The sequence below is a fragment of the Indicator indicator genome, chromosome 17, assembly GCF_027791375.1.
Source record: "Indicator indicator isolate 239-I01 chromosome 17, UM_Iind_1.1, whole genome shotgun sequence".
Taxonomy (NCBI): Eukaryota; Metazoa; Chordata; class Aves; order Piciformes; family Indicatoridae; genus Indicator; species Indicator indicator.
In genome coordinates, this window is record NC_072026.1 from 8,209,963 (window position 1) to 8,222,309 (window position 12,347).

The 12,347-nt window shown below is 38.3% G+C and overlaps 1 protein-coding gene across 1 annotated transcript; it reads left to right on the forward strand.

The window, feature by feature from the left end:
* The first annotated feature begins 2,671 nt into the window (after positions 1-2,671).
* On the forward strand, positions 2,672-11,927 carry FMR1NB (FMR1 neighbor). Its single transcript, XM_054388852.1, has 5 exons — positions 2,672-2,741; positions 4,752-4,865; positions 7,433-7,570; positions 8,523-8,616; positions 11,825-11,927. Exons 1-5 carry the CDS (start codon positions 2,672-2,674, stop codon positions 11,925-11,927), a joined length of 519 nt encoding a protein of 172 aa, XP_054244827.1.
* The last annotated feature ends 420 nt before the right edge of the window (positions 11,928-12,347 follow it).

The window sequence follows — 12,347 nt, forward strand, 5'->3', positions numbered from 1 at the left end:
ACTCTTCAGCAGTATGAGTTTCTCACAGCAGCCTGTGGATCTTTTGCTTGCATCAGGGTATGAATATTTTATTCCTGTTACTCAGATGTATCCCACATCTGTCACTACTGCTTTTGTGGTTATGAAGTTGATCTGTCTTGACCAATTAATGATGGAGGTAACTAATTGCTGCTAAACCATGAATACAAACTAGTCACCACTGATACTTCAGTTGTTCAAAAGTTTTATTACAATAGGCTTCAAAGTAGTAATTCTGTGTACTTTGAGTGCTGTATGGAATTGGATAATAAAAAAGAGCCACAATCATAGATTGTTGTTTTGTGTTTCTGCTGAGGGTTCAGGAGGAGACCTTTAATTTTCAATAAAGTTAATTCAAAGCACACCAAAAATAAAAAATAATCCCATGGATGGAGTCTGTGAATGACTAGAAACTTGACTGTCACAGAACTGCTGTAACAATTGTTTTGGATGGTTTGGGGTTAGTGGACTTGAGCTGACTCTTAGATACAGACTGCAGTTACAGCAAGGGAAGTCAGCAATCCTAAATGTAATTAAAAGAAATAAGTGCTCAACGTAAAACAGGAGCAATTTTTGTTTATTTTTAGTCTGAAAGGTCTCATATTTGTGCATCAGAAATGTGTTGCACTATATGCAGTGTTCTGTAAAAGAAGACAATGTCGAAGATGCTAATTGCATGTGAAGTGCTACAGAAGAAGCATTCTTCATTTTCTGAATTAGGCATTTCTAAATCTCTCCTCATTGGTACTACTGACGGTGGCTCTGTCTAGTCTGTGTAGAATGAAAAAATGAAATTGAGGGTATTGTCGTTGCTTATATTGGTAAGCTAATGCTGCGTACAAATTGGGTTAAAAAGTCACCCTTTGAACTAATTACTTAAGAAAACCAACATTTGCATGTGAATATAACTTTTTCAAGATCCTTTAATGTGTTCAGAAGGCTGTTACAGCATGTTTTTTCTAAAAGGTGACAAGCTGCTTGGAGAACTGGTGATTTGGGGACATCTGCATTTATTTTAGGCTCCAGTATTTATTAAAACACTATTCTTAGTCTGTGTATAGAGCCTTTCCTTAACAAAAGGAATGGAAATGTCTTAAGTATTTGTTTCAGACTCTGCTTTTATTTCAGGTGTGCAGATACTTGGTGAAGCTAGGGAATGATCCTGTTACTTAATTCATTCACATTTAATGGATTATTGGGAAGCTTTAACTAGCCTGAACAAACTATTTTGAGTGCATTTTTATGTCCTGAGGTATCTATTACCTGGTTGGTACAATAAGGTGGTGTTTCTGTGTTTCACACTGGGGTGGGATTAGTGATAGCTTAAATTGGTTTTAATTTACTGAAGTAGACTAAGTCTTTGTAACTGTGTTGGGGATGGTGGCTGATCTTTTTCTTCTTTAGCTGTGTGCACAGCTATTTTTCTGGCCACTCTGATGCACTTAGCACATCTGTGCGTTTCATTCTGAGCTGTATCATAGCAACAGGGAACCCATTGTTACGAGCTTTGATTCCATGTCATGCATAACCAGTCTGTAGTTGCTGTACTCTGGATAGCTGTAGTCTTCCTCTTCCAGCTGTAGCAGAGAAGACAGCAAAAGTATGTAATGGGGAAAACCAGAATTCCCTTTTTTAGCTCACTTGCTTTCATTGTCCTGGGAGTTGTTTTCCCAATTTATCCTACATAGCAGAGATTTAAGTGTCTTGGAAAACACGATTCCTGTTCTCTTAAGAAATAATTTCACACAACTACAAAAACAAAGTTTATCTGTGGGACAGAATGTGTTTGTATATTGCTCTGCAAAACATATGGGTTCTGTCTGCAGGAAAGCTTCCACCATTTTGCCACAGGAGTGTAGAGAGAACAGGCCCTAAAAAGGCTGATACTTGAGTAAAATACAGTCTTTTTTTACTTGTATAGCACTTCAGAAAATGGAGTTCTTCCACTTTACCAATAGCTACCTTAACCACTAAAATATATGTGTAATTGAAAAATACCTTTTTTAGAATAACAAAAGCAGCAGGCAAAGTGAAATACAGCATCTGGCAAAACAATCTGGGGTTTGGTTGGAGGGAGGAAAAAAAAGCACCAGCTTAAACCTACTGTTAATTTACTCTGAAATTTAGGTGTTTCTAAAAGTATTATCCACAACATTTTGAAACCCCTTTTTTAATTGTTTATCCAAAGCATCTCTCATATGCTCTGATTTAAAAAAAAAAAAAATCAACAAGCTAAACTAGAATTCCATTGTAAGCTTCCAACAATTTTTAGTTCTTCAGCCGTGATCCTTTTCATCCAACTTGGATTACAGTTTTTAGCTAAAAGTGATTTTTTTCAAGTGTCATGTTTCCAGCTCTGGGATACTTCAAAGATTTTTTTTGTTTGGTGTGGTGTTTTGGTTTTTTTTGTTGTTTGGTTTTTTTTTGTTTTTTTTTTTTGTGGTTTTTTTTTTTTTTGATAATCTGTGTTAACAAGATGTCTCTCTTTAAAGCTCTTTCCTTGTGTTTGGCCTCCTGACTGCAAAACAAAAGAAAAGGGCAGTCCTTCTCTGTGCAGCAATCTGCTGTCACATTTGTTCTAATCCATAAATATGAAGTGAAGAAGTTGTTTTTAATGCATAACCACATACTTACTGTTGGTTTTATTTCAGTAATGCTGCTAATTCGCACCTGTCTAGCATGGAGCTATGTGGTACCAATACTGGTTTATAGCATCAATTCAAGTGAGTATTGTAAGGAGTAAAGCATTTTCAAAGCAAAAAGTTAAGCTGAGAATTTTGTTGTCTTGGTAATGACTGTCAAATAGTATTACAAACAGTTAAGTAATTCAGATGGGATTGATCAGTCCTGACACTTAAATACAGCAAAATATAAGGTTTGTTCTTCTCCCAGCTCTAGTTCGCATTTCGCTCTGTATTTGTATGATAAACATATACTACTTGTTTCATCCTTGGCAATGTGTCTTGCTTTTATTTTGCCTTGATTATAGATTCTTATATTTTTCCCCACTTTAACTTTTTTTTTTTGCCAATTTACTATCAAAAATATTCTTACCTGTTGAGTCTTGATGTATTTGTGTACTACAGCAGGTGGCTCAAAGTAGTGTATACAGGATCACCCCACATGTTGTTAGTCTTGCATTTGATTCTTTATGCATTGAGAAACCAGACTTCAGAGACTACCTTTTCAGATCTTGGTGAAAGCTATCAGTTGCTGCAGGTGTCATGAAATGTGCCTGCACTATCTAGTTCAGCAAGGAAACAAATAGAAAACAACCAACCAAAAAACACACCAAGGCAAATTCCAAAACAAATCAAGGAAACAAAAACGAAGCAAAACCATTTTTCTTGTGTCCCTCTGTGATCTCTACATCTGCAGCTTATACTTTCATTTAGTGTATATTTGTGGTTTGAGTCTCTTAAAACTTACATGAGAGAGTAAGATAACCATGGTCGTATTTGTAGATAATTCTGAGCAAAGTGCCAGTTACATTATCTCATGAAATTCCTGTAAAATCATTCCACAATCTACAATTTTCTATTCTTCTGTCTTGATTACTGGCAAGGAGGGGGGCCATGATATACCTCTTAGCATGAACTTTGGCCACACTTCTGTTACCTGTTAGTTTGAGTCTCTACCTTGACATACATTCAATTTTCCGTACTCTGGGACTTCTCTTTCACAACAGAGCTTTATATGGCACGAAACAGACCAATTATTCCCAGGGCAAACAGAACTTGTACACCTGAGGCTTCACATGCTGCTGCCAAAAGGACTGAATTTGTTGAATACCTTAGTTTTGGGTTACACCACAATCTCACTCCTCACAAGGAATTACAAAACCATGAAATGGCATTCTCTGAGCTCCATCACTGAAAGCTATTGAAGTTCTGAACTTTCTTACACTGGGAAAAAGGCAAGCCACTAGGAATTTGGGGGTTCTAGGTTGTTTTCTCATTGTGGAGTGATAGTACAGTCCCACTGTGAATTGCACTTCTGGCTTAATGAGCAAGACAATGTGAAGCAATGAGGTTTACTGGTGCTACGTTTTTTGAGTAGTGTAAATGAAAGGTGTTTGAGAAATCCCAGAGCGATGAATCCCTAGGGAAAATACTCCAATACATCTACATTCAGGAATATTTTGCTCTTTTCTACGCTGCTGCCATAGGTCACTCTCTGAAACAAGATGTTGGGATAGATGCGTGTTAGGGTGTATTTGATAATGCTGTCTTTCCTTTCACTTCATTGCTGTGTTTCAGTTCGGATCTGATCTTAATCTAGAACAAAGGATGAAAGTTCTGCTTGCATCCATAAGAGATCACTATAGATACAACATATATACATATATAATATGTATATTATACATGTATATATGTATATACATATTATATAATATAGATATCTATAGATACAACACAGACTTTTCATGTAACCTGCACCTTATAAGGTTAGCAGGAGGGCTTTTTATCTTGACAATTTCCACCTGAATGGCTTCTTTAATTTAAATTTCACAGCTTTAGTTCTTTAGTCATTGTGGTTCATGAGGCAATTTGAAGTAATAATTGAATACAACAGAAAGACATCTATGCTTAACCTTGCTAGCCATCAGTAGTCACTATTCATAATGACTATAAATGCCTTCATAATGAAAGATAATCAGTATGAAAATGTCATTTCATTTAATTAATTATGGATACTTTGATGGTAATGAGGTAATCATTATGAGCTTTCAGGTTTTGCATCACCAACTCAGCATATTTTAGAAAAAAGTGAAGTGGCACCCACCAACCTTAGCATGGAAGTGCAAGATGCATATGAACATGTCATAAGCTTCTTCAGGCCAATGAGTAAGTGTCACTTCATCACTCCAGCATTGTTTTCTGCCTTCTCTCCCTTCTGCCTCACTTGCAGTTCACCCTTCCAGCCCTGCTATCAAAGGATTTAAAACTCTCAGTCTCATACCATAAAACCTACTAGATCTCTTCAAAATGTATCAAAGGAGCATTTACCAATACCAATCATAAATTTGCTTCCACTGCATTACTATCCTGTAGAATCATTAAGGCTGGAAAAGACCTTCAAGATCATTGAGTACAACAGTAACTAAACCACCATGACCACTGAATCATAACCCAAAGGGATAGCAACCCTACCACCTCCCTGGGCAGCCTGTTCCTCATCCTCAATACCAGTGTTCCCTCTGCATGCAGTAAAGGGTGGATGTTTTCTTTGGCTTTCTTTGTGTTGTTAATGTATTTATAAAAACATTTTTTGTTATTTCTCAGGCCTGTGGCCAGGTTGAGTTCTAGCCAGGCTTTTGCCTTTCTGCAAAGGTTCTTTCTGCATGACCAAACTCGATCCCTGTAGTCATCTTGAGTTGCCTGCCCCTGTTTCCAAAGGGGGTAAACTCTCCCTATTTTTTCCAGAGCTCCTCCAAGAGTTCCCTGTTCAGCCAGCCCAGTCATCTTCCCTTCTCGTGTCTCCTGTTTATTGCCTGAGCTGTGTGTATTGGTATAGATGCCCTTGAGCTGGGCTATCAGTTTCATCCCTGTCATGGGCATGCTACCCCTAGGCTTATCTCTAATGAACTTGGGTTTTATCCCCTTCCCCCTTCAAACTTAAAGCCCTATCAGTGAGCCTTGCCAACTCACATGTGAGAGTCCTTCACTCCTTTTGAGACAGCTGAACTCTCTCTGTCCCTAGTAGGCTTGGTGCCTCATGCTCCCATGATCAGAGAAACCAAAACCCAGCATGTGGCACCAGCCCCTGAGCCACGTGTTCATCGTTTTCCTGTTCCTTTCAGTGTCCAGTGCAGTCTTCCCTGCCACTGAAGGTACTGAAGCAAACACCACCTTGTGCTCCTGATACTGCAACCAATTGCCCCAGGGCCTTGAGGTCCTTTTTAATTGCTTTTGAATGTCTGTACTCAACCTCATCGATTCCAACCTGTATGACCAGTAACAGATAACAATCAGAGGGACAAACCAGACTAGGGAGTCTCCTAGTAATATCTCTGACCTGGGCTTCAGGGAGGCAGCAGACTTCCCTGTGGGATGGATCTGGCCCAGCATATGGGGCCCTCTGTTGCCCTCGGAATTGTTGCCTGCAACAATTATTCTCCTTTTTTTCTAATACAAGTAATTCTAATGCTTGGGCCTAGCTGAGTCACCCCAGAAAAACCCTTGAATGGGCTTTCATCTACTTCCTTCATAGCTTGGGCCTCCATTTCCAGAGCCCCAGAGCTGTTGTGTAAGGGCAACTGGGAAGGCAAGGGAGGCCAGGAGGAGGTTTGCCTTCATCCCCAAGCAGGGACTTCCCTTACGCATTTGAGTCCTTCTGACAGATGCTCTCATAATTGTCAATAAATCTGTTGTTCAATAGCGAATTGTAGAACTTGATTAAATATTTTGTTTAATAATTAGATTGGTTATCTTGGAGGTTTGTTGTTCTCAGCTGATTTTTAGTTGCTTGTAGAAACATGTGATTAGTGCTAATGAGAGTGCTGGTTAGTTGCATCCAGCTCTGGAGCCCTTAACATAGGAAGGACATGGACCTGATGGAGGTGGTCCAGAGGAGGGCCATGAAGGTGATAAGAGGCTGGAACACCTCTCCTACAAGGACAGACTGAGGGAGCTGAGATTGTTCAACATGGAGAAGTAAAAGCTCTGGGGAAACCTAAGAGCAGCCTTCCTGTACATGAAGAAGGCCTACAACAAGACTATAGAGGGCCTGTTTACAACAGCCTGCAGTGACAGGATGAGGGGCACTGGTTTGAAATTAGAGAAGAATGGATTTAGATGGGATCTTAGGAACAAGTTTTTTATCATGAGAGTGGTGGAACACTACAACAGGTTGCCCAGGGAGGTAGTTGGGGTCCCATCCCTGGAGGTACTCTAGGTCAGGCTCAATAAGGCTCTGAGCAACCTGGTGGGCTCACTGCAGGGGGATTAGATTAGACAACCTTTGGAAGTCCCTTCCAACCCAATCCAGTCTATGATTGTCTGATTCTAAGATTTTGTGCTGAGCCCCTAAAAAAAAAAAAATTGTCATACATTTATGTGTTCCTTTTTTTAATTGAAAATAGTCCATTCAGAAATGTTAGCTTGCCTTTCCCACTTCCTTTACAAGCCTAAGTACGAAAAAGTGGCACAATGGTGTTTGGATTTGCTTTTGCAAATATTTCTTGCTGAAGCAAAGCAAATTACTTAAGAATTTTTATTACATGACTTTAACTTTTCTGTTAGGCTGATCACTTCTGGGGCAAGAACATACATAAAAGATAATTACGCTGTTTTCTGGCAGACTTACCCTATCAAAAAAAATACTAGGGAGAAAAAATGTTAACTTCCTCTACTTAAGCATTGCTCTAGAATAGACATCTTACGTATTTTTTTTATTTTATTTTTTTTTTAAGCATGCCGTCACAAAGATGAACAGATCTTAATTCCTTGTCATGTAGGAGAGGACCTTAACGCAAGTGAATGCTTGGAAAATAAATGTTGTCCTGCCAAAACCAGTCATGAACTGAAATGTTACATGCCATTTAAAGACAGTAAGTATAGTTCTGTAGAGTACTGCCTCATAGCCAAATGCTGCTTCTGGTCAGACAACGTAATTTTAATTTCTGTTCCTTCCGTTAGTTTTTCAGATCACCAATCTCTTCAAAGTAAGTGTAAGCTTGAATCTATTTCTGCATTTATATTAACACAGAAAACAAATCATTGATGAAGAATTATCTGGATAACTTATAGTACAAACAATGAGCAAGTGATGTGATAGAGGAAAAAGTAGTCACATTTCTTAGTACAAAGAATAAAGTGGAGGCTTTATTTGTGGGAAGGGATGGGGGTTAATCCAAAGTAACAGTGACTGTGCTGTGAAGGAACTGAGGCTAACTGGTTATGCAGTAGGTACTTGAATGTTCCTGGATGCATAACATGTCCCAAGAAAATACAAACACTGCCCTGGGAGCATGTGCTGTTTGCCTTCTAGCAATCTGGTGACAAAAGAAAAGGACTTAGCAGATTATTGGACTCATGACACTTGTGTTTCTGTGAGATGGTCACAGGCTGCACACTTAAGTAGTTCTTATCTGGGAATTTTGTATTGAACTTCACAAGGAAGACAATGAGGCTTTAAGAAAATGCTATAAAAGTTATGAACAGAAATAGATAAAAAAAAAAAATCATTTGCTTGAATCTGTCCCCATTCTTAAAGAAGATTCTAAAAGATTTTGATGATGGTTATTTTTGCTTTCATGCCCTGAGCTCACTCAAACCCCATTTCTTTCTGAAACTAACCAAGCACTTGGGCTATTCAAACTCAGCTCAAATCTGAGACTTGATCTTTCTTATCTGAGCCTGTTTCTAACACCTACTTTTTTTCCATTGTGCTGCTGACCAAGGTACATGCATGTCTGTCTTAGAGGCTGATCTTTGTCATCTATACCTCAACATATATCTCAGAGTGATCATGGCTAACGCAAAATTCTGCTGACTCTACAGATGTGCAACTGGCATTTCGACTGATTTTGCTTGTGTCAGGAGGACTTTTTATGTTGGGGTGTCTACCATTCTGTTGTGCCTGTTTGCAGAGAAGGTAAGCCTTAGAGCGTGACCAGACCAAATTTATGATGTACTGCTTCTAAACATTGAAAATATGGAGAATTGACATGTTTGAAGTCCGTGAGGGGAGAAAAGACTTGGAAAAAGGCAAGAAACTTATGCTCAAACATAAAAAACGGGCCCTTCTATTTTGAAGCTACATAAAAGAGTCAATTTAGTTTAAAGAAAGTAAGCTGTTTTTTTTTTATACCCCAGTACTTTCTAAAGACCCAGTTAAAAAGGACATGGACCTAGTCTTCTCTTGCTTGGGAAGCTGCATGTAAAATATGAAGGCATATTGCCTGAAAGTTAGAAATCTGCACAATAAAGCTCTGAATGGGGCTTGAGCAGTGGTGGGCTTGAGTTCAGCTCTGTTGGAAGTGGATCCTCTTCTGGGCTATAAAATGAGATATATAAAACTAGACCTTTACTCTCTTGACCCTCCAGTTATCTTCACCCACTGTCTGCCCCTGCTCCCTACCAAAGGCCAGCATATCTGTACATATTAAATGAACTTGGTTTCCATTGTTCTTTCCATTCTTCATTGATAGTGGTGAGGAGAGAAAAAAAAAAAAAAAAGGTGGCAACAAGACTTAAGAGCAAATCAAGCTGTTGGGCAACATTTGACACTTCACACAGCCCATGCTGTTCAACCCAGAGCAGGCTTTTACAGTGCAGTGTCTTGAGTGCAAAGAAAACCCAGAAAAGCCAAGGAAAGTTACGAGCGAAAGTCAATTTCACTTCATAACCTAAGTTTAAACAGAAACAACTGAAAAAACTTCTGACCAATTGTCTTAGCTTTCAAAAATCACAGGGTGAAGGGAGACAAAAATGGTTCTTTTACCACTGCTTTCAAAAGACACTTCCACAAAAGAGTGATGTTGCATATAGGAAATGATTGCTTCACAGGAAATTACCTGCAACCAGGAATTAATTGTTATAATAAGGAAGAAATGAATGAGAAAAGGCAGTTTGTAAAGAACCAGTAAAAATGTTTGCGTGGGATAGATCTAGAGTTGCACAATAAGGCACAAAAGGAAAGAACAAAGTACTAGGTCTGAATAGAGTAAGAAAGATGGACAGGGAGTTTGCTTGGCAAAAATATGAAGTAGTTACCTGTAGTGCTTCTAATATGCAGTGTGTGGGGCATATTACAGCCTGTGAGTGTGGTGCAAGTGGTTTGGCATATGATATTGTGAAGAGTTTTGGCATGTTCTTGTGCTAATGGGAAGGTGTAAGCTCCACAACATAAAAATCATTAAGAATGAACGTATTGACATAACTGTGCATTATTTTTCAAAGGTGGGAATGCATATAAAATGGCTAATGCTATAGCTAGATTAGTATCACAGATTTGTCTTTTCTGTGAAGATGTTTTTTCCCCAAGTGATAAAATTCTCCTTTCCTAAGATACTGGCAGTCTGTATGGGGTCATATATATGCACATATACACACACATAGACTTTAGTAATGTGGCTGCTTAGCAGATGGCTATTTACTATGGAATTCCACATTTAGACAAAACCTGCTGTGAAAATCTCCACATTACATCTTACACTGTGCTCAACAGCTGATGTTCAGCATACAGATAGCTGCACTGAGTCATCAGTGACTCTGAAAACAGGAGGCAAAGAATTAACGTGAAATTATCATAAATTTTCTGGAAAATGAATTAATATGTGTTCGTTTGAAGAGAATTCACATTAATGTTTAAATGATCGTTTGGGGTTTTTTCATAGCCAGTGAAACTAGGAATATTGCTGTTCTGCTATGACTCATTTTTTTGCTTTGTTTTTTAATGCAGTGATTAACCAGATGCTAAATGCATTTAGTTTCCAGCATCATATATTTGAGTTCTAGGAAAGGAGTAATCCTGTAACATAGTAACTAGTTTTGCCAGTTTTAGACATAGTTGATAGAGGATATGGCTTTGAAAAGCATTCCTTTAGCAAGCCTCAAACTAACTTTATGGATGAAAATTGTTTTCAACTTTGTATGGTCATTTTTGAGAGTCCCACATATAGTGCCAAAACTGTACTGCAAGGGACGCGCACAAAAGCAAAATTGTTCTCTAAAGCTATAAAAAAAATACTGGGGCTTATGCTGATGGAATTTGGATAATTGATCTGTTCTACTGTGACTCTTCTAGAACAAATTTCAAGGTTTCCCATAGGAGTCTGTATTTACCTTTTTACCTCAGTAAAAGCAAGGAAAAAAAGGAAAAAAAAAAAAAAAAAAAAGGAGCGAGCAAAAAGAGGGAGACATCACACCTGGATGACTGGCCTGGGAATGCTTTTGTAGGCACTTTTACTATGTAATCAGGGTTGGCTGTTTGCCAAGAGATGCCCAGGACTAGGACAGCAGAGGTAATTCCATAATGTAGCCAGTCTTAAGAATATGAAGGAGCATGGAATTCCTGGAAGATTGATAAAGGAGATAAGTACTCCTCCCCTTGCCACACTTGATCAGCACTAGCAATTTCCCAAGTCAGTGAGGCTTTGTTACTTCTACATCCCCACTCATGAACTCTGCATTTGCCTCCTTCCAAGGATATTTTTCATGTTGGAAGCATAATCTATGTGTACCTGTTCCCTGGTTAGTACCAGTTTCTCTTCTGTGCTATCAGCAGAGTGTCTTTTTTCTTGACCTGTGTTCTCTTATGCTTTTGCTATGTCTATAACTGTGCTATACTACCTTACTCCTCTCTGTTTTTTTAGTTGTCTTTAACAGCCACACACAATGTTGTTAAGACACTAAAGGTTAGGAAAATGCAGGTGCTACACTGAGTACTGCATTGAATATTGTTGTATTGAATATTAGATTGAATATATTGTGTAGATTTTAAAAATAGAGTTAGGAATTATAAAAGGCTTTATTTCCTTCTGCTGAATTTTTAGTATGGCTGTTGGAAGAAGGCCATAAAATATGGTTGGCTAATTACTGGGGACATTTCTGGTCATGATTGCAGTATATGAATCACAAGGTGAGTTGAAATTAATGAATTGATGTAAGCTTGCTGAAATGCTTTTCCTAGCCTTAATCTTTCTATGTTCTAGACATGAATATTATGATGGCCCCTGAAATCAATGGTAGGTTTGTGGGTTTTGCTACTAGGTCTAGAATTTCATGGCTAAAGTCTTGGTGATCTTCTCAGTTCCTTTTTTGGGAAATCAACCAGTTTCATTTGTTTCAATATGTTGCAGCCGATGTGCTAATCCTTTACGAAAAGCTGACAACAAAGTAAAGCAAATGGTGTTGAAGAAAAGAGTACATAATGAAGACATCTATAGCCCTTTATTGGAGTAACTTAAGAAAGATTCTAAGGACCAGAAAAGAAAGGTAAAGTAACCTGGGACTATTCTTTCATTCTTTCAGTTTAGGATTGGTTATCTTCTTTCCATTCTGTATAGAATGGTAAACATAGGCAGTATTAAATAGCTGTTGATTTCCAGGCTAGTAGACTTTGTCAAAAGACACTGTTGGTCAGGGATGACCTTCAGATTCTGTTGTGGGAGAAGTAATGAATCTGCAAGTATTTGATTGCTGTCCTGGGATGCTAAATGACAGCAGAGGAAGCTGTGGACTATAATACAGTCCTAGACTTGAGTCCTCTGCCACTTCAGTGTTCCTTGTCCCATGTGTGTTGTATAGAAAAGTGGAAAAACAAATTAAAGTTTTAATGCTTTCAGGAGATGCAGATCCATTTACAACTGTTGAGAAATCTGT

Bases quoted from the DNA above. Each gene is read 5' to 3' on its own strand.
- FMR1NB (XM_054388852.1), top strand. From the start codon at position 2,672: ATGCTGCTAATTCGCACCTGTCTAGCATGGAGCTATGTGGTACCAATA. The intron at 2,742-4,751 runs GTGAGTATTGTA...ATGAGCTTTCAG, and splicing joins GGTTTATAGCATCAATTCAA to GTTTTGCATCACCAACTCAG. The intron at 4,866-7,432 runs GTAAGTGTCACT...TTTTTTTTTAAG, and splicing joins AAGCTTCTTCAGGCCAATGA to CATGCCGTCACAAAGATGAA.